The following is a 27,315-nucleotide window of genomic DNA, read 5'->3' on the forward strand; positions in this document are numbered from 1 at the left end:
TATTTTTCATTTACTGTTATGACTGTGGAAGCTATTGTTAAATTTTAGGCACTATGTGGTGGCGGGAAAACCCCAAGTGAATTTTGCCCACAACTTTTCTGAGGTCCAAGGGAGGAGGAGTCGCTGTGAGTGGCCCTCAGAATCCAAGCACATGCGGCAGCTGCCTTGGTGGAGGCTTCCAGCAGTGCACTTGGGGAAGGCTTCTCCCTGTCCCCAAAGCAGTAAGGAATGTACAAAGAGAAAGATGACCCTATGGGGGGGTTCCTGCCCAGGTGTGCCCTGGGTGTAAGAAAGCCATATCCAGCTTCCTAATCCTCCCAGGGCAGGAAAACAGGCTCCCAGAGAACATACTATCATCTATCTCCCTATCTTGATAATGGCTGGAATGCTGCCTCTCCGGGCAAAAATAATTACTCACCATAATTACACTTGGCATTTGGGCAACACTTTACAGCCACTAATTAGTTAAATATACACAGCACTCTGTGAGTCCAAGAAGGATCCCTGGCTCTGCTTTGCGGGCAGGAACAAAGGGAGAGGAGCAGAACCTTGAGCTATGGCTCATGTCAGGGTGGCACTGGTTCCCAGGCTCTGCTCCTGCTCTGGACTGTGGCAAGGGTTTTAGCTTTCTTCTCCTCCAGAAAGACAATGAGGTGGTGATTTCCTAAACCATTCATTCTACTATGGAAATGGAAATTGAAAACAGTACACTGAGTGATCTCTTCATTAACCAGAGGGTCTGGTTAATGGATCGCCAAGCATCTCTTGAGCTCCAACTGTAAATGTATGTATGTACTTATCTCTATGCTGAACATCCTGGGGGAAAAGGTAAGCCTCATTCCTTCCCTCAGAGTGCATAACCTAGCAGGGGTGGAAGGAGGCCAAATAACATAAATGAAATAATCAGAGGGTAAGCCAAAATGGAGAGAGGAATGGAGTTTGCTGAAGGTCGAATGGAAGAAGGACTTGAAGTTGAGCCTGGGAGCACTAAGGATAAGGTGTGCCACGGGTGGTGTGACTGAAGAGGCAAAGGCGCTGGTGAATGGGGGATACTCTGGGACAGGCTGCCCCTTTGGGGAAGGACCTGTCGCTCCAGCTCCTGGGAGTGCTGTGAGTGGACGCCTGCAGCTGTCAGCCACTTCAGGGGATTCCTCAACTGCAGAGAGGGGCTTTGCCGGAAGTCACGCTACTTTCCATGGTAGCCTATATAATGACTGAACAATGCAGAAATATAAAGGTCCAGCCATCTCAGCCCATCTCGGGACAACTCTGAAGGCCACTAACTAGTGGGACGTTCTAACTCCACTGCAGAGCTCCTCATGGGGTCAGCTGAGGCTGTTGTTGGGTCTGTATTGCAGCTTCACATTTTCTTCTTCTGAATCCTAGTTCCTTCCCCTTCCTTCCACAGGTGTCGATCTCAGTAACTCTTTAAGAAACACCCTGCAAGCTAAACTTTGTCTCAGAGTTCACTTTCCGGGAACCCATTATCAGGAAGTTAGATAAATGGATGTTCATTAGTGGCCCACTCCAGAATGTTGAGTAGAAAAGTGGGATGTGGGATTTGGGAAAGACTAACCAGGCTGGGGTATGTAAAATGGATAGAAGCAAGGGAGAGGATGGAAGTGAGAAGACAAGCTGGGGGACCAAGAGGTGAGGAGGAGCTGGACCAGGGTGATGGCAGGGGATGAAGAGAATCTAAGAGCCAATATGAAGAAGGAAGCAAGGTCAGGATTTGGTAGCAGGTTATTTTCAAAGAAAGAAAAATCAAAGATAAAAGCTTTAGTCTACGTTGCCTTTTTTACCAAAATGGTAAGATTCTTGGGATGGAGGATTGTTGTCATAAATTCTATTTTAGACTTGAGTTTGAGTTGACAACAAGACTTCCTGGTAGAGATATCTTGTGGGCAGTTGTGTATATAAAACAAGAGAGTAGATAAGAAGTCAGGATGGAAGAGGTCGATTTGGGACCTATGTCAGACTGTTTCTTCCAAAGATGGCCACAATATCTTCCATCCCACATGCTCTTCTACATTGTTAGGTTGCAATGGTGACGGGAACAGGGCTCATCAGCACAGCGAGAATAGGACCTCATCATTGTGTCCTGCATAACGAGCTCCCATCCTCCCACCTTGTTCCACTGCACTGTATCCTGCCTCACCTACCCTACTCCACACTACCACTTACCTTCCACATAGCTGTCAGGGAGCCTTCTTAAATGGTGCCCAGATAATCTGATCAAATCACTGCCCTTCTTGAAAAACTTCCATGGCTCCAAATGGCCTGCAAATGTCCTAGAATTTCAGTATGTATTATAAGGTGCTGTGGGGGTTCATTGTATGACCATGGAGTGCTCAGACATTTGGTCAAACACAATTTTGGATGTGTCTGTGAGGATGTTTCTGGATGAGGTTAGCATTTGAATTGTAGACGGAGTAAAGCAGATTGCACCCCCCTTGCCATGTAGGTGGGCCTCATCTAATCAATTAAAGATCTGAATAGAACAAAAAGGTTGAGTAAAAGTCCCCCTGCCTGACTAGTTGAAACTGAGAAGTTAGTCTTTTACTGCCTTTGGACTTGAATTGAAAAATTGGTTCCTTTGGGGTCTTGAGGCTGTCGGCTTTCAGACTGGAACTTACAGCATTGGCTCTCCTATTTCTCAGGCCTTTGGACTCTGATTAGAACCTCTTGGGACTTCTCTCTCTCTCTCACACATCTATGTTCTGTTTCTTTGGAGAATCCTGACTAATACAGGTGGAATCCAGGAATTTGCTTTTTCTAATGAAATCCCCAGGTGATTTTGATTCTGAACACTGGTTGACCAACCCTAACCTACAGGATATAGTCCTTCACAACCCAATATTCCACTCCCACTTTTGTTAAACATAAAAATCTCACCACTACCCTCAACAGGACAACGGCTTTACTGCAGAATCTGTGTATCCTCTATATTTATCTACCAGCTTTCTTAGTTTTTGAGCTTTAATTTCTGTAATTTGTATTATGAAAACAATTTTATTCTCATTTTTGATATATAAATGTATAAAACTGAATCTGTAAATTAATAATTTACGTAATGTCGTTTTCAATATGTGTGTACATAACATTTATAAATTAAATAGAAACAGTAGGAAAAAATATCTCTTTTGGATAAACATTATCCTCAACACCAATCCTTCCGTGCCCCCAAAGAATCTGATATTCTGCGCCACTGAGTTGAAAACCACTACTTTAGCCAATAGGGCTCCCTGAAGTTCCCCTATTCATGCTATTCTGTCTGCCTGGAGGGCTTTTGTCCTTTGATAAATATTTATTGAAGATTTAGCATGTGCCAGGCACTGTGCTATGCAATATAGCCCCCTTCCTAGAAAGAAACAATTGATTCTTTCTCTGAGGGCCACAGCCCCGGCGTTGGTACTTCTCTTGCAGCCTCATCATTCGTGATATGTTAGCTGTCTCCTTCACTAGACTGTGCAGCTTCTTAGGTCAGGGACTGTATCTTGTTCATCTTTGCATCTCAGTTACTGGCACAGTGACCAACATGCAGTAGGAACTCAATTAATGTTGATGAATGAGTTCATAAACGAATGATGATAGTCCAGTGTCTGGTACATCACAGATTATCAATAAATATTGGTTGAAATGCAATTGAATTGAAAGTACAGTTCACAGAACCAAGAGCAGAGAGAATTTCAAGAAGGAGGTGTTGTTGAATACTGTCAAAAAGGATACCAAAAGATCAAAGAGGATGAATGGTGGGAAGAAAAAGACCCAGAAACATTGGATTTGACAAAAAGAAAGTCAATGTTAAATCCTAGCATAAATAGCAATTGACAAAAGGTTTATCACAAAATCAAGTGAAGACCGGTATTTATTTACCCTCAAAGTATTAGTGGTACCTCTTTAGATCCCGTATTTGGGTAATATCCTTTGAACTCTGTAGTTTATTATGCACAGTCTTCACTGACCAGCTAGTTAAAACGCCCACACATTAACTCTCAGAGCTTAAAATCTTCCACTCACACTTGAATTTTAAGACTAACCATACAATTTTCCTTTCTATGAAGAGATGGGACAACTGGCTGAGGTGTTATCACCCCAGGTATTTCTCCCTCCATTCTTTCTTTGAACTAGTATTTATTGTGCTACAAATTGTGCTGAGTAGAGTCCATTCTTCAGCTAATGGGGCAGCTTCTATTTGTAGAGCTTGCTTGTGCTCCTCGCTCCATTTTTTGAATTTTAAATCCTAGACTTGCCTGGATTCCCAGGGCAGCTTAACCTCTGGGGAAATCCCTCTTAGGAAACATTTAGAACTCTTTCTGCTATTTGCTGCTCCAGAAACATCACCAGCATGGGTAAGATGCTAGCATATCTTCCCTGAGTAGAAACATTGCCAAGAATATGTTCTGGGGAATCCTGTTTTATACTTTGTGGTCAAAGCAAGTTGAGGGCTTCTTTACTGCAGGATTTGCCAGAGTTTTTATATGCAAAGATGTATGGGGTTTGGGGCAGAGGCTTGGATAATATGATATAAAGTGTTTTCTAAACTCATTTGACTTTTTTTCCTTAGGATCATTTTATAGGATATTGGGAAATGCCACAGATTATGTTCATTCATTCACTCAACAAAAATTTTTGCGTCAGTTATGTGCCTTGCAGTGTGCTGAGAACTGTGGGTAAAATGATAAGTAACCAGATACACAGGGCTGTCCTTATGAAGACTTGGGCAGAAATAGACATGAATCAAATGCACTAAGTTGTAAATCAAATAATCACAATAAATGTAAAATTGTAATTGTAACAGGTGCAATGAAGGAGAGGCACATCACATGGCCAAATGAGAGCCTATAATAGGGGACTTCAGTCTGGTCAGAGAAGGCTGCCCTGAGGAGGTGACCTGGAGCTGACCTCTGACGTATGAGTAGGAGTTGATGTGGTGATGAGGGTGGAGAAGAGCATATGTCCTGGGATGGGGAATGTGTGGGACAGAAAGAAGGCCAGTGGGGGATGGGGAGCAAGATGAGGCTGGAATGGGAGAAAAGGTCAAACCACACAGGGCCTTATAGACCACGTAGGAATTTTTGTCTTTATCTGAGGAGCAATGGAAGCCACCAGATTTGTGTTTTGGAAAGATCACTCAAGCTGCTGAATGGAGAACTGATTGGAGATGGGCCAGAGTGGGTCTACATGGACTCTTTAGAAGGCTATTGAAGTGGCTCAGGATAATGGTAATTTGGCCCATGATGATGGTGGTGGAAGAGAAGCTGAAAAGAATTCATTCTCATGGGTTTAGATCAAGTCCCTCTTCTACAAAGCAGCTGAATCTACACAGAACTGGCTTTGTAATAACATGTAGACATGCATCCACTTCACCAGAAATATTTCCTCTGTACCTGAGGGACTGGGGAGTTGGTAAGGGTACGGTCTGCTCTCACCTCAGTTCATTCAAGTAAAGCATTGTATAGAAACATTTGTCCTAGGATTAGATATGTCTAGAGCATCCACCATTGGGATCCAAGAGCCCCAGGGCTCTCTCTCCAGTCTAGCCCCTACCTGTAACCATGTTCTTTGGTCCCTTTCCTTTACTCTATGTGACGACAGGTTGGTTTCTCAGCATCTGGGAATTTCAAAGCTGGGAGGAATCTTAGAGCTTATCTTCACCCTCAACTGTATGCAAGGATTCCTTCTACGTATCTGAAAACACTGCAAAAAAGAGTCAGTTCATTCTATCCCCAATTACACTAACCTATTAGGATCCCAGATATAGCCGTCTCATCCTGTCCCCAAGCCTCTGGGGTCTTTAGAGCTTAAACACTATCTCACAACTCACCCATTATAATTCCTTACACTCTCATAGTTTACATACTATTTCATTTCCTTAAAATAGCTTCAATTTACAGAGAGGTTAAGTGATGTGTCCAAGGTCACACAGTAAGGAAATTTAGGGTCAGCACCGCTTAGAAAACATGGCTTGGAACTTAATCAGAATTCTACACTGTGCATTCTGTTATGTCTGGAATTTTACAAGCAACACATATAACTCTCCTGATTATCCCCACCCCCCCACAGCCCGTACTGAGCTCTCCTATCACTAAACTTTTATACTTGACTTAACTTTTAAAATTTTACATTTTAGTAATTTATTGACTAATTTTGAGTGTCACTCATTTTTGTTCCCATCCAAGAAAATTCTGGGTAGGAATCGTGTCATACAATGTCTTCCTGTATTTTCACTGTGCTAGACATACAGAACATGCTTACTTAATACTGATTAACTGATTGATTAGTTAAAGGAGCTCATAATTTTTAAATGTCATGAAAATACTGTTTATATTCATGCTACATATACACAAACATTTGCATGAGTCCATTTTTCCACTAGATAATTCACAGCTGTGTTGAGGGGCTGCATTTCCTCAAAGCTGGTCTCTTTTCACTAACAGTGGGCTCACAGAGACGGCTTGTGAAATCTCAGAAGTTAATTGCATTTATATGAGAAACTTTATGTACTAAACACACCGGGAAATATCTGAATCTGCAACTTTTTGTCCAATTGAAACACAGTTGGTGACAGAAGCACTCACAGTCTATTAACTTTTATAACCTCACCAGTTTTTATAGGTGGGTAGAATTTGACATGTGAAAGATAGGAAGACTACATAGAAAAGACTAGCAAGGGCTCTTTAAATTGGAATCTCCACTCAACACAGGGAAGAACAAGAGGATTTTACCTAATACCCAACAAGGAGTAGCAAATTAAGCTTTCACTGCCTCTGACTTTAGAAGCTTTGTCCAGTAATTGAGAGTCCATGAATCCCCATATCCTTTGCAAAACACCTAATTTTTGCTTCTCAGCTGCCTACAGTCAGGGGCCAGCCTGGTGGTGCAGTGGTTAAGTTCGCACGTTCTGCTTCTCAGTGGGCTGGGGTTCGCCGATTCGGATGCCAGGTTCAGACATGGCACTGCTTGGCATGCCATGCAAAAAAGAGGACTGGCAGTAGTTAGTTCAGGGCTAATCTTCCTCAAAAAAGAAACATTCTCTTTGAAATCAGGAATAATACAGGAGTGCTCACTATCACTCTATTTTTAACGTTGTGTCAAAGATTCTAGTTAGCACAGTAAGACCAGAAAACTTAAAATTATAAGGGTTAGAAAGGAAGAAATATTCTTACTATTTTTAGATGATATGATTGCACAGAAAACTCAAAGTGATCCATACACTAAATTAACATAAGTAACAGGACAGGTTAGCAAGTTGCTGTATTTCAAATCACTAACAACACATAGAAAGCATAACTTTTTTAAAAGAAAGATACCATTAATAATGGCAACAAACCATAATAAAACACATGCAAGAGTACTCATCAAAGTATAGCAATTTTGCTGAAGGAAATTAAATAAGATCTAATTAAATGAAAAGATATCTCTGTTCACTGAAGGGAAGGCTTAATTTCATAGAGATGTCACTTTTCCCTAAATGAATTAATAGGTTTAATGAAACCCAAGTCATAGACAGCTGTTCATGGAAATGAATGAAGTGATTCTAAAATGTATAAGAAAGAACAAAACTTTAATATAAGTGAAAATACTGGTGGCAGGGTTGGGGGAAGTGAAGAGGATTTCTTAGACAATATACAAAAAGTGCTAACTAATAAAGGTTGTTAAATTCAAACTTTTTAAAATTAAGAACTTCTGTTTATTAAAAAACAATTTAAATTAAATGAAAAGATAAGCTGCAAATGAGAAAAAGATATTTTCCATATATATACACCACAAAAGATTAGAATCAAGAATATATGGAAAACTCCTATACATATAAGAAAGATATAACTCAATAGATGAGCAAAAGACATGAATAGATATATCAAAGATAAAGAAACATATATGGCTTATATGCTTCTTATATGTAAACTGATAAAGAGATATGCAACCTCGCTAGTAATCAGGAAAATAAAAGATCAAAGCTGCAGAGAGGTACTATTTGATACTCATTTGTTTGGCAAAAAATAAGTTATAAAATGCAAATGACTGGATCAATGAGATCTCATACATTGCTGGTGAGACTGTAAATTGATAAAAACCACTTTAGAAAACAATTTGGCATTATCTTGTAAAATTGACCATTTGATGTACCCTTTAACCCAGTAATTCCACTCCTAGGTATCCCCTACTCACCACCTCCCTATCCTATCCCAGAGAAATTTTTGCTTGTGTGCCTGAGGACACACGAATAAGAATCTTCACAGTAGCACTGTTCATCAAAGCACAAAAACAGGAAATGATCCATATGTCCATCAAAAGAAGAATGGATATATAAATGGTGGTTATTCAATACAATGGAATATTGTACAGTGATGGAAATAGATAAATTACAGCTACATATGAATACATGGAGGAATCATAGTAACACTACGGATGAAAAATGAAAGTCTCATAAGATTACAAATACTATATTGTTCAAATATAAATTTGTATAAAATTTAAAAACAAGCAAAAATAAAATAACGTACTTTTAAGGTGATGCATATGCGTGTACATGCACGCACAGGCACACACACGCATATACACAAATTCTCTAAAACTTCTTTCAAAACTTCTTTCAAGTTCTTAAGACAAAGCAAAACAAAACAAGGGATTACTAAATACCAGCTTCAGCACAGTAGCTACCTATGAGGATAGGCAGTGGATAAGGAAGGAGCATTTAGTAGATGTAAATTATCAGTAACTTTCTATTTCTTGGATTGAGCGATAGGTTCATGGGTGTTCACTATGTTCTTGACAAATAGTGAAAAGTTTAAAGGCCCATGGATGGACCACTGATGATTGTGTATCATGAACTAAGGATTATGATCAATCCAATTCTATGTACTTAAATTTAAAGAGAAAATATATTGGTAATAGCAAACATTTATATAGTCCTTACCGTGTACCAGGCACCGTTCTCAGCTCTTTATATGTTTTAACCCATTTAATCTCCCAGTGAAGAGATTCTATGATTGTTCCCATTTTATAGATGAGAATATCAAGGCCCAGAGAGATTAACAGTAACTCTTCTGAGGCCTACAGCAGAGCTGGGATTTAATCCAGGCTGGCTGTTGCAGAGTCCTTGCTCTTACCCACTGCCCTCTAAAATGTCTAAATAAATGAAAGAGAATTATAGTAGGGCTTAGTCACGTAGGGCAAGCTATAGCAGAGAGCTTCTGTAACAGTGTTAAGGGATGAACCACCTGCACAGCTCTGCTAAGTATACTGAAACCACTGCATTCTACCCTTTAAATGGATGAACTTTACGGTATGTAAATTACATCTTAACAAAGCTGTTAAGAAAACCCCCACCAACCACAAATAAGTAAGTGACTTTATAATGCAAACTGGGTCCTAAATGATTGTTTGCTATTTTAGGGATTTCATATATGCCTGTGGGTAAAATACACACTTTTTCTGCAGACCAAACAAAACCGCCCTCACTGTCAGGAGACCGCTCCCTTTATGAAAGAAGATGAAATAGAAAATTTTAATCCACTATTGGGGCTGGAAAAAAATTTCAATTCCCAGCTTCAGGCCTTTTTGCATCTGCCAGGAAATCAAATAGCTCCCAGCTCCCAAGATAAATGTCATGTTGCAATCATAATTGTCTGCGTGTGTATTGAGGATACACAAACAATAAAACCTAGGAAGGAAGAGGGTAGAAAGAAGACATTTGATTGAAAACGTACTGATATCTTTTTTTTTTTTTTGAGGAAGATTAGCCCTGAGCTAACTACTGTCAGTCCTCATCTTTTTTTGCTGAGGAAGCCTGGCCCTGAGCTAACATCCGTGCCCATCTTCCTCTACTTTCTATGTGGGATGCCTGCCACAGCATGGCGTGCCAAGCAGTGCCATGTCCGCACCGGGGATCCGAACCAGCGAACCCCGGGCGACTGAAAAGCGGAACGTGTGAGCTTGACCGCTGCGGCACCGGGCCGGCCCCTGATATCTTTTAATTGCTCAATTTTCTTCCCTGTGCACAAATTTTATTTTGCTTTTCCCTTTTAAATGTAAAACTGATTTTAAAGGAGATGGAGCAAGCACTTCATATAGAAACCTAGTTGTGGCTGCTCTCCTGCTGGGCTGAGCCCTCTGGGGCTTCAAGTTGCACAGCTCCAAGGGGCCAACACTGACACCAGAATGGGCTATTGCAGCTTTTGCTCAATGCTATTTCTTGGTTTTTGACAAGGCACTAAAAGAAGAGATCAGCACGCTGCTAGGATGCTCAGGGAATCTGTTGGTAGCTTAAACATGTTTCCACAACTACTGAAAGATCCTCCTCACCCAGGTCAGCTGGCTTCACAAACTTGACCATAGATCACAAGGATATCAGATGAAAGCTTGGACTGGACCTCAACAAGTCCATCAGCAGCACCAGAGAATGGGTTCCAAGTCCTGGCCCTCTAAACGATGGGTCACTTTTATCCTCTCCCAGCCTCTCTAAGGCACATGTGTGAAAATAGGCTGATATAACCTCACTAAGCAGCTTCACACTTTAAAGAACACAAAGAAATGAAAAAATAAATCACTTATTTTGACTATAGCATGGATCAACATATTATGTCATTATTCAGTTCCGTCATGGACACACACACACGTGGGCGCACACACACATCACAGGCTATATTTTGGCTCCACGACTGATAATGGAATCCAGGCCTTTTCTGTCTACACTTTATATTACCAGTCCTCTTGACACAAGACACGCTATCAGTGCCCTTAGGCAAGGCTTCCTGCTGTAGTCAGCTATGGGCAGTAGCTCCCATCAAGCTCTCTGGTATTTCAAATGGTAAGCCACTAAGCCTAGCAGAGCCTCAGGCACTGCCACACATACTGGTACCAGCTCTCTGAATTCTTTCCCTCAGCTCTTGTGTTCCCTTAATCCTTATCATGAGGTTGGGAAACTATACTGGTTTGGTCATTATCTTTTTATTTGATCAGTGAGTCACCTCAGCAGGCCAATTTAGGCCAAAATTTGTCACCCTGGAGCCTGATTTATTTGCGTTGGCCATTACAATAAAAGAATAGCTTAACTTTAATTGTGTTGTATTAATACAACCTGAAATAGATTAAATCCTCCTGACTACGTAAAGGTTTTTCTTTGAGTGTTTTTTGCTTTTACAAATAATGTGTTGGTAGTTGTTGGTTTTTTTTTATCCTATAGCATCCAGATTTTTATCTTTAAACATCATTTCCCACTAAAAAGAACCAGAGCTCCTTGGAGAAATGACTGAATCCATGTCTGGAGCAAGAAATGTACCAGATAAGCCGGGAACAAAATAATGAAGAGGGGCGAGAGTGGGAAGAGAGTGCAGATGAAAATAGATTGACATGAGTTGATAATGGTTGAAATTGGGTGTTGGGCACATGGGAGTTCTTTACAGTATTCTACTTTTGTATATTTTTTACTTTTTCCATAAAAAAGTCTTTAAGGAAAGCTAAAAGTAATTTGTTTTAAAAAAATGAAACTAATAGCATGCACATAGTAAAACAAGTTTTCTTTTAATAATGCATAAATATGGTATTCAATGAAAAGTTGTCTCTCTCACCCGGACCCTCAAACTCCTAGCCTGATCTTAGTAACAACTTGCCAAATATTCTCCATGAAGTTTCTACGAATAAATAAAAAGAACACATGTACATACACATATATATCATTTGTAAATACCACAAATGATAGCATATTACACACCGATCTATGCCTGACGAAGCTTGATGTTAATAGCTAGTCTTAATACAATGAGAATGTCTACACACTACAATACCGTGGATTTTTATGCTTTTACATACCGGGCTTCTTTCAAGCTTCTTTGATTTAATTAAGAGATAAAAAGCCCACATCTTTACCTTCCTCAAGATTATTTAGAAAGAGAGGGATGGCTAAGGCAGGGCTAAATAGGTTGCAGTCCCTAATCTTAAAACGTTTTTCAAGTTTCGGTTTGAGCCTTTGGGACACTATTGTTATCTTGAAAAACGTCACGTTTAAAAACATCTCACATTCTCAGACCGTGAGAGGTTGAGGAGAGGATCGATACGAGAACCCTCATGACCTCCGCCCGGAGACACCTGGGAGGCCCACAGAAAGCCTGACTGGAACCACTGTGATGAACTCGGCACCGCCTTCTAATCTCGGTATCACCAGCACCTCGCACAGGTGCTTTTGTGTCTGACACGAGAAAGGTCTCCGGAAAGAACGAAAGTTGGGTTCTGAAGCGAATGACTGAAGGAGCCAAAAGAAGAGGATTTAGAGACAGCAGGGTGGCTGTGCCACTGGGTTCTAATACAGAATATAACCGGAGGTGCCGGGCGGGACAAGAAGCCACAGAAAAAAATGCATGGAGCGTAAATTTCACTCGATTGTATAACCAGGAGAGGCATTACACATAAAAAACGAACATAAATATATTATGGGACTACACAATCCAAAGTCCACTTGAATTCGCAACGTAAATCAGGAAGCCCACATACACTTTCGTGGCGGCCCTACAGTCCCAGCCACCCGCGGGCGGCGAAGCTGGGAGCGTCGGCCCCTCCCCTCGGTTCCTCTGGGTCTGCGCGGGAACTGGGAGCGCCCAGAAGCCGAGGGCTGCGTTTGGCCTGCCCGGCTTTAGCCGCGGGACCCGAGAGCCCGCGCCCGGCGTGTGCACCGCCCCGGGGCGCTGGTGTGAACCGTGACCTCCCGGCCGGGCCTGCCCTGCAGGCCCACGGAGCGCGGGCAGCGCCCTGGCGCGCAGGGGCTTTTTCAGGCTGTTCACCCTTGGGGCCGGGGGACCAAGGTGGTGTGTGGTGGGTGCCCGGGACGGCTGCCTGAGAGACTCGCGGACCTGACGGCCGGAGACCCTGGCCAGCCAGTCCCTTCTCCCGCACAGGTAGGAAGCGAGGAGCCCAGAAATTTCGAGCTCCGAGGGTCGAAGCACAGCCAAGTACACCACGGGACCGAACCAATGTTTGAAGAGAGAACGCCGAAAGCGCGGAGAGGCGGAACTGACTCGCGAACCCCACCTCGCGACGTCTAAGTGACGTCGCACAGCAGGCGCGTGTTCTGCTTTTTCACCTTCAGTCAGTCCCTTCAGTATATGGGCCTACCCCTTTAAGCGAGTGATGGACACTTATTTCAGCCTATCAACTTCCTCATAAACATCCAATCAGATTTAAACTTCTTTCGGCCGCCGGAGGAGTTGGAAGAAGGGAGTCGAAAGAGAGAGCGCTCTCTCTCTCGCGAGATCTTTGTGAGCCGGCCTCTCAGGAAAAAACGCCAGAGCAGATGGCCCGACTTCCCAAATAGTGGGTTAAAAGACGGGGTCACAAGCCAATGAAAGGGATGAGGAGGTGGGATCACTGCTTTCACCTCTCAAGAAGTACCGTTACGGGGCAGACTTTTTGTCCAATCAACGCCTCCAGACTTTGGGTCAGGTGACCATAGAGTGCAAGGGGCGGAGCTACAGCCTGGCGCGAGGAACCGTTAAGATGGACAACGAGTAGGACCAATGAGGTACTCTGACTAGGACGTTGGGAACCCAATAACAGTGGCCGGGCGGGCGCCTTCCCCGAGCGCGGGGAGATCTGAAGACAGACAAACAGTTTTCCCAATGAGACTGTAGAGGAGAAGTGCTAATTGACCAATGAGGACTGCGGGGCGGGAGCCTTTGCCGCGGCGGAGTCCAAGATGGCGGCGTGCGGTTCCGCTGTGTGAAGCGAGCGCGGGGCGGCGGGTTCACCAGCTCCGCGAAGACGACCTCCGGCGACCCGCAACAATGAAGGGGAAAGAGCGCTCCCCAGTCAAGCCCAAACGCTCGCGTGGTGGCGAGGACTCGACTTCCCGCGGGGAGCGGAGCAAGAAGTTAGGGGGCTCTGGTGGCAGCAATGGGAGCAGCAGCGGAAAGACCGACAGCGGCGGCGGGTCGCGGCGCAGCCTTCACCTGGACAAGTCCAGCAGCCGAGGGGGCAGCCGCGAGTATGACACCGGTGGGGGCAGCTCCAGTAGCCGCTTGCACAGTTACAGCTCCCCGAGCACCAAAAATTCCTCGGGCGGGGGCGAGTCGCGCAGCAGCTCCCGAGGTGGAGGCGGGGAGTCACGTTCCTCTGGGGCCGCCTCCTCAGCTCCTGGCGGCGGGGACGGCGGGGAATACAAGACGCTGAAGATAAGCGAGTTGGGGTCCCAGCTGAGTGACGAAGCTGTGGAGGACGGACTGTTTCACGAGTTCAAACGCTTCGGTGATGTAAGTGTCAAAATCAGTCATCTCTCGGGTTCTGGCAGCGGGGATGAGCGAGTAGCCTTTGTGAACTTCCGGCGGCCAGAGGACGCGCGGGCGGCCAAGCATGCCAGAGGCCGCCTGGTGCTCTATGACCGGCCCCTGAAGATAGAAGCGGTGTATGTGAGCCGGCGCCGCAGCCGTTCCCCTTTAGACAAAGATGCTTATCCCCCGTCAGCCAGCGTGGTCGGGGCCTCTGTAGGTGGTCACCGGCACCCGCCTGGAGGAGGTGGTGGCGGCCAGAGATCACTTTCCCCTGGTGGCGCAGCCTTGGGATACAGAGACTACCGGTTGCAGCAATTGGCTCTTGGCCGCCTGCCTCCTCCACCTCCGCCACCGTTGCCCCGAGAGCTAGAGAGGGAGCGAGACTACCCGTTCTATGAGAGAGTGCGCCCAGCATACAGTCTTGAGCCAAGGGTGGGAGCTGGAGCAGGTGCTGCTCCTTTCAGAGAAGTGGATGAGATCTCACCCGAGGATGATCAGCGAGCTAACCGGACGCTTTTCTTGGGCAACCTAGACATCACTGTGACAGAGAGTGATCTGAGAAGGGCTTTTGACCGCTTTGGAGTCATCACAGAAGTAGACATCAAAAGGCCTTCTCGGGGCCAGACCAGTACCTATGGCTTTCTCAAATTTGAGAACCTAGACATGTCTCACCGGGCCAAACTAGCAATGTCTGGCAAAATTATAATTCGGAATCCTATCAAAATTGGTTATGGTAAAGCAACACCCACCACCCGCCTCTGGGTAGGTGGCCTGGGACCTTGGGTGCCTCTTGCTGCCCTGGCTCGAGAGTTTGACAGATTTGGCACAATACGTACCATAGACTACCGCAAAGGTGATAGTTGGGCGTATATCCAGTATGAAAGCCTGGATGCAGCTCATGCTGCCTGGACCCATATGCGGGGCTTCCCCCTCGGTGGCCCAGATCGTCGCCTTAGAGTAGACTTTGCAGACACAGAACATCGTTACCAGCAGCAATATCTGCAGCCCCTGCCGTTAACTCATTATGAATTGGTAACAGATGCTTTTGGACATCGGGCACCTGACCCTTTGAGGGGTGCTCGGGATAGGACGCCACCCTTACTATACAGAGATCGTGATAGAGACCTTTATGCTGACTCTGATTGGGTGCCACCCCCACCCCCAGTCCGTGAACGCAGCACTCGGACTGCAGCTACTGCTGTACCTGCTTATGAGCCACTGGATAGCCTGGATCGCAGGCGGGATGGCTGGTCCTTGGACCGGGACAGAGGTGAGCGAGATCTGCCCAGCAGCAGAGACCAGCCTAGGAAGCGAAGGCTGCCAGAGGAGAGTGGTGGGCGGCATCTGGATAGGTCCCCTGAGAGCGACCGTCCACGAAAACGTCACTGCGCTCCTTCTCCTGACCGCAGTCCAGAATTGAGCAGTAGCCGGGATCGCTACAACAGTGACAATGATCGATCCTCGCGTCTTGTCTTGGAAAGGCCCTCTCCAATCAGAGACAGACGAGGTAGTTTGGAGAAGAGCCAGGGTGACAAGCGAGACCGTAAAAACTCCGCATCAGCTGAACGGGATAGGAAGCACCGGACAGCTGCTCCCACTGAGGGAAAAAGTCCTTTGAAAAAAGAAGACCGGTCTGATGGGAGTGCAGCCAGCACCAGCACTGCTTCGTCGAAGCTGAAGTCCCCTTCCCAGAAACAGGATGGTGGGACAGCCCCTGCAGCAGCAGCCTCTCCCAAACTCTGTTTGGCCTGGCAGGGCATGCTTCTATTGAAGAACAGCAACTTTCCTTCCAACATGCATCTGTTGCAAGGAGACCTCCAAGTGGCTAGTAGTCTTCTTGTGGAGGGCTCGACTGGAGGCAAAGTGGCTCAGCTCAAGATCACTCAGCGTCTTCGTTTGGACCAGCCCAAGTTGGATGAAGTAACTCGACGCATCAAAGTGGCAGGGCCCAATGGTTATGCCATTCTTCTGGCTGTGCCTGGAAGTTCTGACAGCAGATCCTCCTCTTCCTCCGCCACGTCAGACACTGCCACCTCTACTCAGAGGCCACTTAGGAACCTTGTGTCCTATTTAAAGCAAAAGCAGGCCGCTGGGGTGATCAGCCTCCCTGTGGGGGGCAACAAAGACAAAGAAAACACCGGGGTCCTTCATGCCTTCCCACCCTGTGAGTTCTCCCAGCAGTTCCTGGATTCCCCTGCCAAGGCACTGGCCAAATCTGAAGAAGATTACCTGGTCATGATCATTGTCCGTGGTGCGTCCTAAAGTCCATGTGTAACGTGTATTTAATACTTTGACATGGTTCCTGTTTTGTGATGTGTAATGGGATACAGCATCAGATGAAATTTTCTTTTTAATTAGTTGTTTAGTTGTAGTTTTTTTCTTTTTTATATTTTTATAAACCTTTAAAATAGAAGTCAAGACACTTTAGCTATTATTTTAAGTGAAAGGGATGCCCTTGTAGGTAGCAGGCAGGTGGATTTACTTTAATTAGGAGTTCCTACTCTTATGAGTAACTTGTTTTCCTCTTTTTCTTCATTTTTTTTTCTTTTTTAACCTTGAGCTTAAAAAAATCCTCAAAGTAACAAAACCAAAATTTTGACAAGTCAGAATTTGGAGAAGAGCCCACTGACTATATAAAGATGGTAATAGACACCTAAAGGTGGCTTCATTGGTATGTAGATGAGTAATTCCTGTACCAGAAATGTTATTTGTGTGGCTGAAATTCGATCAGGGATCTCAAAAGTATAAGCTGGTGAATTGTGTAGCAATGTAATTTTTAAAATCAGGTATTTGAGTATTTCTCTTAAAGTACACGGTTTATTCCCAGAGAGTTTGCTTTAATATACGCATTTTTATCATTAGTTCTTGAGTTCTGTATCCCGTATATGCACTTTTGGTTTGTAGCTGTAACTGTTCAGTAAAAATTGAGGAGTATGTTACAAACCATATATGTCTTATGCTTACACTAGTATGCAAGAAGTGAGTAGGTGCTTTGAAAATCAGAATTCTTTGGTCAGTTATTGGTGTGTGGTGGATGTTTTTACTGACTTTCAGAGAGGTGTAGCAGGTACAGTTCTAATTTGTGCATATTTCAAAACTTGTGTTTTTCATCAAAGATGAGTTTTTGGTTTTTTATCCATTCAAATTTCTGATTTCAATAATAGAAAGAAGAGTTGTCTGCAGGCTAGTGTGTCACCTTTTGTTTCAATGGGCATTAATCAGCCATATCTGGATTGCAGAATTTTTTAAAGTCATCATAAAATGCCTTTGACGTGGTCTTTTTAAATTTTGCTTGTATTTTTATTTTCATATTTAAGCAGCGATGACAGTACATTATTGAAAATGTTTTGAATATCTTCACAATTTTGTGTTTAATATTTTCACTGGTCTCTAACCAGAGAATTGAAATGTCACTGTAGGAAAACCCTTTTTTATTGTTTGATTTTCCCAGACATCTGGAATTAATTCAGAATAATTTAATCCACTCACAGTTTTTTTCAAAACTGAAGATTATATCAACTTCTGGTTGTTAACAAGGGCTTTTGCTGCTTAACAGTGATGAATCATTTTCTTTTTTGTCTTACTTTTTTATCTACCCCTCTGCCCCACCCCTAGTTTCTCAGGTCATTAATAAGTATATTTCCCTCCTTGATTTAAATGCTGAGGACATTAGCTAAGGCCCTTGATCTTTAATTATGATTAGAAACTTTAGGACCTTGTGGATCATGGTCATGTTTCTATTCCGTGAAAATGACTTATTGAAAGCCTGGCAGAACGCAACTGTTCTCTTTCTGTTATCAAAGCTGGTAGTTTTGAAATAGCACCAATAATAACCCAGGGAAACGTCATATAGTTTTTTATTTTCTGTTATGACAGGTGTCTAATGCATGTCAGCATGAAAGCCTCATCACTGCTGTGTCATCCTTTTTGGTTTTCACTGTGCATTTATCAATTTTCTTTTTAAGTTTGGAAGTTTTCGTGTTTTTTGTTTTTAAACCGGAAAAACTAGCCATTTGAGAGAAGGATGGGACTAGGCTGTGAGCGCAAAGGTCCTTGGTTAGCCTGTAGGAAAATGCCTGAAATTCTACAATTAAGACTTTTGGTGCTTTTTGCTTTTAAAAAGCCATACTTGGCATGCTAGTATGAAATAGTTCAGAAACTAATGCAAGTGTAGTCTCTCTATACATGGGGTCAAAGTACAATTTGTGGCTAGATACATTTTTCCAGTTTAAATAATCTTACTAACCATTAACTTTTGAATATCTTGATGAGATGGCTGGATAAGATTTACTCCTTTAGGGAGTGAAGTCCATCACATCTAATTTTACTATAATCCAAAGTGTGTGTGGTTTCCCCCTTTTTCTTTTTTCTTTTCTTTTTTTTATGTTGATGGCAACAGCTTACTGAATAGTACTGTGGTTTTTGCTCCGTGTTTATTTGAATCTTTATCTGACATCGTGACTTTTGTTAGATCTGGGCAATTTGTGCTTCAGTGTTTTTGAAACAATGGCTTGATACCATTTCTAAATGTATGTATTATAAATAACTAATTATGTTTAGTTCAGTGCTTACCTATGGAGTGCTATCACTTAGATGACTCTCTTATTTGTGTTGCCCATTCTGTTGTGCAGGTTCATAATATTGGTAAACTATCTACTTAAACCTTCAGAATGGAATGAAAGCAAAAGTCTAAAACTATCTGGTTCTCATTCTGATTAGCCAGAACTTCATAATCTCAACATTGGGTGTTCCCTATAACAACCAATTTTTTCTTCTTTTTTTAAATATTGTTTAATTGATTTTTCCGGAACTCAATTCAAATGAATGGAAAGAAAATTTCTTCATTATATCATTTAATGACTTATAAAGTATTACTGGTGAAAAACATCACGCTAATTAAGACTTGTAAATCATAACTGCAAACTTTGTGGAAAGTTAAGCAATCATTCAGCTCCTAGCTAATTTTTTAATATTATTTTGTTGGTTGTAACTGGGATTACTATAAAGAGTTTTCCACACAAAAATTTAAATTCCTGCTTTAAGGTACATACTTTGACTCTCAACTGAGAGTAGGTAGAGTTTTCTCTTTAATGATTATATCTTAAAATGTCCATCCTCTGGCTGGTATAAGCTTTTGTCATATTTTGAAGATAATAGAACTTTGGCCCTTCTTAATTAGATTATTTCAGGTACAGTGGTAAAAATTAGGCGTGTATTTGTTGCTTTCAGAGTCAAACACTGTTTAGGTTTATTTTAAAACTATTTTATGAGCAAGTTTTCACTGACAGTGCTTTTTTTTCCTTAATTTTAAGTCCACCTTCTTTAGATGGTGAAATTGCTCATTATGCAGGTACAGCTTGAACTGCAGTTTGGATCCACAGAGGAACCATTCACCCAAAACTCTGTGGTAACAGAATTAGGAAATCCTCTTGAGAAGACGGCCTTAATGACCTTTCATGTTAAATTTTTGGAGAGAATTTTTGGACATTTTTTTTTCTGTCTGTGCCACAGTGTTTGATTTTGAGTAGGAGTTAGGTATGAAAACAAGAGAAGTGGAGCTCACCCTGTTAACATTCTGGTTATAGTGATGTCTCTAAAGGGAGAAAATAATTTCAGGTAACTACAGTGAACTGTCTCGCTTAATGAAGAATTTTATATGTATGATTTAAACTGAGTTGAAAAGTAAAAGTCCTAAAGTGTTCTTTGGCTGTTTAGCAATTGTTTGTATGAGTATTTTCTTAAAAGAAAATAACAGCTGCTGTCTTTGGTAACACAGATGAAGGTGGGTTTTTAAATGGCTTTGTATCCTGACCCCTTTCTACAATAACAGAGTAGTTCTGTATTGCTCCATATAAATTACAGAATGAAAATCGAGGGGGTAAAAGTTTGACTAAACTCCACCTTTTTATAGTTTCATTTTTTTAAGTTATATTTAGAATATATTGATTATAAATTGATTATAAACTTGCTTTTTTATTAATTTTTTTGATGTGTTTTACTCAGTTACATGAGTGTAAAGGATATGTTCAGGCCTATAATCCTCACTTAATTGCAGTCTTTAAGAAAATCCACCCTATTGTTCTACTTGTTATTTGTCTATTCATACAGTAGATTCATTTCAAAGTTTGTGCCAGTGGGTATTATTGGTGCTTTTTGAAGTCAAGATGGACTATCCAGGAAGGTCTTGTTAACATTATGTTCATCTATAATGGCATAGGGGAAATATATATATTTTTAATATTGTAAACATTTGTACTGAATAACCTTTTTTTCCCCCCCGCAAGCAAAACTGGTGAACAGCGGATGAAGATATGGAATTCAAAGCTCTAATGGACCTTTTTGAAGAGAAGTTGTGGCTTATGTGGAGTTTACATGGGCCTCTTGATGGAAGAAAGCTAATCTGTTTAGTATTTGTGCATTTTACTAAAATGGCAGCTTAAAGTTGTGTATCTGCTATTGTGATGCCAATGCCGGTGTTTTAAGTGGAAAAAAAATGACCTCTTGCTTTGTGCTGTGTACACAAGATTTCTGGAAAAGTAAAGAAAAACCCTTTTTATGGCTCACACAGCTTAAAAGTAGCTGTCACTCAAACGTGCGCTCACAGTTGAGCTGCTTTTGTTTTATTCTAAATAAATTGTTTCTTTTGAGGAAAATGTTTTTCTGCCTGGAAGTGAATTGACGGCAAACCTTTGACCCCTTTGTTTGCAGCTGAGGGGGTACTTGCTGCTGCTCAGATCTTGTATGTCTTGAGCAAGAAGCAGGGAGACCATCATTTTGACTATCACGGTGTGTCAATTCTGAAGGATCACTAGTGTTACCGTGACCCCCTTTGTTTGCAGTGAAGGGGATCATTTGCTTCTCAGTCCTCAACTTGATGAGGAAATGGTGCTGTTTGCTGGCACGCAAGAAGCCGGGGCAAGCACCGTAAGCCTCACCACAGTGCACGAGTCGGGGGCTTTGCTGGTTTGAAGAGCCGGAGTTGCTGAAATTTAAGTTTTGATTTATTTTGTTCACCCATCACGTTTGGCCTTAGTTTCATTTTTAATTTGAAGAAAAGTTTGAAATTGCTTTATCTTGCACTTAACCTTTGCACCAAATTGCCAAAAGAAGGAGAAGTGCTCCGTTTGCTTTTTAAATGTTATTGATGATGTTAATAAAGCCTTTCCTGACACATTTGAGGAGCTCCTCCGTCTCCAGGGGCTTCTTACCAGAGTTATGCAGTGATGGGTTTAGTTCTGAATGGATGAAGAGTTCCTGAGAGCTAGCGTTTGTAATTAGAACCGTTACTTGGTATCTGTGCCTTATTTGACCTGTGGTTCCACATGCCTTGGATGTGCATGCACCGTGACGGTTTCATAGGTACGAACGCACACTCAGGCCCAGTCACTTCGGTTGGTAGTACAGATTGTGAGGAAAAAAATGGAGGCATCCTTAAGGAGGAAAAAGTGTTTGCCTTTAGTTCCTGCATTATCCTGTACAGGGGCTCCTGAGTTTTGGAAGCTGTTCCCAGTACAGGAGAACAACTCCCCTGTTTGCAGCAGGAGACTTCGGTGCACAGTGACAACGCTGGAGTTCAAGAGGAAGCCAGCAGTGCTGCACCATTGGCTTCAGACACCATTGTTGTTTGCCAGTTTTAAACGTAACTAGTTGCAGACGAAGACCACCTTGAAATGCAGGCTTGTTGGGCTTGTTTTGAATTTTAACCTCGGATGGAAGAGCCCTAGTGCTGTCTGTCTCCATGCGGGATGATGATTACTTAGGCAACAGGTGATTATCAACAAAGGATGCCACGGTTATACTCTGCAAGGTGGTGTTCCAGTGGCAAACAGCTGTATAAACTCTTGTAAACAGGTAAGAGGGTTTTTAGAGATCAAAAATGCATTATAATTAATAGGGTGAGGGCTTTTAATGTTTTGTATATGTTTCTCTGATTGGAAGTGTGTAGGGACTCTGCTGCTGTTACTAGCTTCTTCACCTCACTAAAGTGTTGTATTTATGAAATTCCAGGCCAGAACTTTTGTTCTACTTGGTATTTTTATTTTTAAATTTATTTTAACATGAAAAAAATATTTTAATGTGGGAGCCAAAGTAGTAAAGTCCTGGTTATGGATTCGGGACCTACAGCCTTAAATCCTTTAACATTTTGACGTTTTCCATTAACTGTGGCCCTCACCCTTAGTGGTGATTTAATGGTGCTGGAAGAACTTGCTCCTGTAAAAATGTTGCTCATTACAAACACTGACTTCTAAACCTCCAAGTTAAGAACATTATGGTATATAGCAAAAAAAAAAAGTGTACCATCAGACTGAGAATGATAGATAATCTACCTGAAAGTTTGTTTTGTTCTTACCCACAGAGAGATTAATTAATTATAAAATTAGGTAACTACAACTTTAGGGAAGTGAATAGGCAATGTTGAGAAAAATCTAGCTTTTGTCTGCTCTTACCATTTTCATTGTCCATGTAGTCCTACTAGCCTTCTGAGGCCTTCCAGCCCCTTTCCTTGACAAGCAAGTGTGAAGCTTTGGCAGCTTAATGCAAGCACAACTTTTTAAGTGTATAGTACATTTTAGGTTCCCTTGCTTTGTTTTAAATGGGATCAAAAAATTTTAATAAGAATTACTCTTTCATGAAAATTTTGTTTTTCATCTCTTTCCAAAGGAGAAAAGTGAAGTACAGTGATTTTTTTTCAGGTTCTTAGTGTGTCATTTACAAGAGTTTTTAAAACCTCTGCTTATGAGTTAGCTGCCATCTAAAGCTTTGCTAAATGATTGCTCACCTGTATTTCTTTCAGCATTTTATGCCTTTTAGAAATGTCAGTTTCTGGTATATTTTCTTTCTCTGGCTAGTCCACACTGAAAGCCCGTTAAGTATTTTTTCTGATTAGTGAGCAAGTATTTTAGGTAGCTATGATGATTTGTGGAAGATTATGTTACACTTTATCTCTACATCTTTAGTGTCTTTCTGAGGTCCCAGGCTTCATCTCTCAAGAACAAGAAAAAGGTGTTGCAAACAGGGCATTTGTTTATTTGTATATGAAACCATATCATGCAAAATGGAAAGGTACACAGCATGACAGTTTTTTGAAACTATTCATGAAATCTTTTTATTTCTAGCTGCACCATGAAGGAAAAATTATTCATTGGGTTGAGTGTTAGATCTAGAGTTCTGGTTTTATAAATTGGAAACTGCCCTTTTGGATTATTTGTGTAGTTTGTCGGTGTGTTTCTTATGATCTAAATTTGGGGTTCTGCTATAAAGGAAATGGTTCCAAGAACATCTCTGAATTGACTTGTGGTCATTTTGAAAAGCCTGGTTATGAGTATTAAAATTGAAAATAGCAATTAGCCTGACTATAGTGAAACAAGCTACATTTTATATATTGTCACTTCTGTAACTTAAGTCACGTTACTGTTTACAAGCTGTTTATCTGAGGCAATAAATCTAGTGCTTATGGCTTGTACAGCATCTATTTTTCTTTTTGCACTAGGATATCTGATTATGGCTTAACTAACCATCACCTTCATCTTCCATTCCAATTTACTCTCTTTAAATTTCCATAGGAAAAAGACCCTTTTCTTGAAAAGTTGAATTACAAGCTAGTTTTAAATTCTTAGCAGAGGAATTTTGTGAGTAACAAAATTCCTTCAACCCTCAGACAAGATTGTTCTTAACAACCAAGAAGAGATTTTGACTTTAAGGTAAAATTACTTAACATGATTCTGTCTGAATGCTATAATATTAAGCTTTTAGGTAGGGTTTCTGTAGAATCATTTGAGTGCTGACTGTCTGTTATGAACTAAGGTACTGAGCATATAGAGGAAAGTATCAAATAGTCTCTACCTGTCAGCAATTTATACTCTAATGGAGGAAACTAGATATATAAACAGGTAAATAATTAAATTTAGGGAAAAAGTTCACAGTTTAAGACAACTATAGGAAAGATGTTATGAGCCAATATTTGATGAATTGCTAATGAATTTTTACAGGTGATATGAGTATATGAATGAGTATGTGAACAGGTTCCTCTAAGCCGCGATGGTCAAGAAAGGCTTTACAAAATAATGTGTTAGTTGGAGTAGGATGTGGAATGATGGAGGGAGATTGGGATTGAGCTGTCAGGCAGACAAGCATGAATAATAGTGTAGCAGTTTGTTGATTGATGGAAAAGATGCAGGCTGAAGCCTGGAAAACTAGTAAAATGGTTGGGTCAACAAAAATAGGGAATCCTGAAGAGCAAGCCAGTTTGAGGAGGGTAGGGAGTGAGGATGGATAATCTGTTGAGGCATGTTGATACAAAGCGACAGTACTAATAATAGCAATCATTTATTAAATACCCACTTCAGACCAAGCATTCTGCCAAGTCCTGTACACATATTGTCTTATGTAAGTGTCACCACAGACCATAATCTGACAGCTAGTTAGTGATAGAGCCAGGGTTCGAATCAGGCTTTTGTTCCGGCTAGGGCTTGTGGTCACTGTACTGTTGTACCTCACTACTTTTTTCTAGAGGCTGGAATGGGATTAAAGCTGCCATCTTGAGAAAATATCTGGGCAGTGGATTTCAAACAATAGAGTGTATCAGCATTTGCAGTTCTTAGTAAAGGTAAAGGCCCTTGGCTCCAACACCAGGCATTCTGGGATTTGTTAGGGCCAGCATCTCCCAGGAGTCTGTTCTTTTACAGGCTCCCCAGGTAATTGTGAGGTAGTCTGTGGTCAGTGGCCACATGTTGAGCAATACTGGCCCACAGACAGTAGAGTGCCGAAGTATAAACTTGTAATGTATTTAAAGCATGGGAAGGGAGGATGGTGTTGGAAGAGAAGCCCAGGTAGGAGAGCCAGAATAGTGTCTCTGTCTCTGAAGCTGAAAGGAGGAGCTTCCAGAAGATAAATTCAAAGCTGTTGCAGAGACAAGAAGAATGAAACTGCAAATGCCAAGGAATTTATCACTTGAAATTGTCACTTAAGTAACAGTTTTATAGTCATGTAATTATTTCTCCGAAGAATTCAATCCAGCCTAGTTAATTTTGCCTTGTAACAGTCTGTGAAGAAGGGCCACTGTTTAGTTTATGAAATGCTGTAGGGATACCAGAAAAGTTCTGTGACTTGGCTAAGGGACACTGCCAGAACTGATGGAGATATCCGTGAGTTTTCAGATGTTACTCTAAACATAATGTGACTGTAGTCTGTCTTACATTAAAATTGAAAATGATTCTAGGATCGAGTGTGTATGTATGTACACATGTAATTTGTTTTCCATGAATGAACCATCACCTAGCTCTAATACTCGCTAAGTTACTAATAGAATTGAGACAGAATGGAATTATAAAGTTGAGTATATCTTTGACTTGTAAGTGGTTGAAATATATCCTATTTTGAATGATCCATACTGTATTTGTCTTCAATTAGCATAGCTAATTAATTATTTCTTCAAATATTTAGGTACCTGTTATATACCAGGCATTATTCTAGATCTTGGGAGTATATTGGTGAAGAGAATGGAGAAGTTCCTCTTTCCTTGTGGAGCTTACATTCTGATGGAAGAAGGACGATAGTAAACTGCAAGTTAGGGCCTTGTCGCCGAAGACAAAGGGTATGGAGTTATTCTAAAGGCCGAATGCAATGGAAAGCCATTGGAGCTTTTAAGCAGGGGGAGTGATGTGATTTGATCAAGATTTGACTACCTGTTTCAGGAAAGTAACATATAAACTTCCTTCACTTATTCCCAAGATCTAGAATAATGCCTGGTATATAATAGGTACCCAAATATTTGAAGAATTAATTAGCTACACTAATTGAAGACAAACGAAGTATAAGTAATTCAAAATAGGAAACGTTTCAACCCTTTGCAAGTCAAAGATAATATTTCCTTCGAAGATAAATTAGCATTTCAGATTCTCTGTAAGACTGCAAATATGTTCTTGTTCAGAGATCAGCAGTGTTCTTGTATTTAAGTACAGTAATAGAGACTTTATTTCTTCTTCATACTCATAATTGTTGGCCATCCTAGGTTTCAAAGCAGTCTTCCTCCCAGTACCCCCTCATTTTCTCAACATGTCATTTCTTATTTTTTCTGCTTTCAGCAAACTGTCATGACAGTTTCTACTGTAGTCATATATAGTTTCTGCTATAACTCACTGACCATGCTTTCTATATTTCATAACTTGCAGTTTTTCTCGCAGTGGCAAACCAAACTTCCATACTAAAAGTTCAATGTAGAGGGTCTTTTTGTGAAATGGCTGTCATTCTGTGCAAATCAGATACATGTGTCTATAACTATACAATTTTTAAGTGCTAAATTGGTATCTGACCTTTCTCAGGTGACCAACAGATTTCTTTACCCAGGAAAAGGACTTACTAAAAACTTTTATGCATAAGTATGTTATTACATCTATGTCCAGAGTGGAACTATCCTTACAGGCAAAATTAACACTTCGAGGTGCTATATACATGTATATTTTTTATTACGTATTTTAAGGCATATTGGGAAAATTGATGTTCCACAAAATTTGTATTTTAGTGTATAGAAATTCACTGTCAATAATTTTAACTTGATCCCAAGATAAGCATCTAGTTATGTATACTCTTTATATACAGAAACACTTGAGTAACTAGACTCCTTAATTAGAAGTTTTCTGCAGTCGATAGCAGAGGTCTCAAAGCTGGCTACACATTAGAATCACCTGGGCGCTTAAAACAAAAACAATACTGGGGCCTTGGCAGAGTCCCATTCACCTAGATCAATTTAAGTGAATTTCTGAGAGAGAGTCCCAGCTATTAGAAGTAAAAAGTTCCTGAGGTGTTTCTGATGTGTAGCCAGGGTTGAGAACCACCGCTTTAGAGACAAATCTTAAACATACTCAACACATATACATTCAACCTCTTAAAGACTGTTTGAAAATCAAAACCAAAAACTTTCAGAGTATAGTTTGGGTTCAGTGCGGTATGTATATTGCCCGGTCTTCTAGAATCCGTGCTGTTGAAAGTGTGATCCTCAGATCAGCACCATTAGCATCACCTGGAAGCTTGTTAGCAATGCAGAATTGCAGGGCCT

The 27,315-nt window shown here is 41.5% G+C and overlaps 1 protein-coding gene across 1 annotated transcript; it reads left to right on the forward strand.

The window, feature by feature from the left end:
* Window positions 1–11,553: 11,553 nt before the first annotated feature.
* On the forward strand, window positions 11,554–20,914 carry RBM15 (RNA binding motif protein 15). Its single transcript, XM_014835189.3, has 2 exons — window positions 11,554–16,512; window positions 20,546–20,914. The coding sequence occupies exons 1-2, from the start codon at window positions 13,647–13,649 to the stop codon at window positions 20,566–20,568; spliced, it is 2,889 nt and encodes a 962-aa protein (XP_014690675.1). The 5' UTR covers window positions 11,554–13,646; the 3' UTR covers window positions 20,569–20,914.
* Window positions 20,915–27,315: the final 6,401 nt, after the last annotated feature.

This window comes from Equus asinus, chromosome 16 (genome assembly GCF_041296235.1).
Source record: "Equus asinus isolate D_3611 breed Donkey chromosome 16, EquAss-T2T_v2, whole genome shotgun sequence".
Lineage (NCBI taxonomy): Eukaryota > Metazoa > Chordata > Mammalia > Perissodactyla > Equidae > Equus > Equus asinus.

Excerpts from the sequence above, each read along its gene's own strand:
- RBM15 (XM_014835189.3), top strand. The coding sequence starts at position 13,647 with ATGAGGACTGCGGGGCGGGAGCCTTTGCCGCGGCGGAGTCCAAGATGG. Across the intron at positions 16,513-20,545 it reads GGTCATGATCATTGTCCGTG|CAAAACTGGTGAACAGCGGA; the intron begins GTGCGTCCTAAA and ends CCCCCCCGCAAG.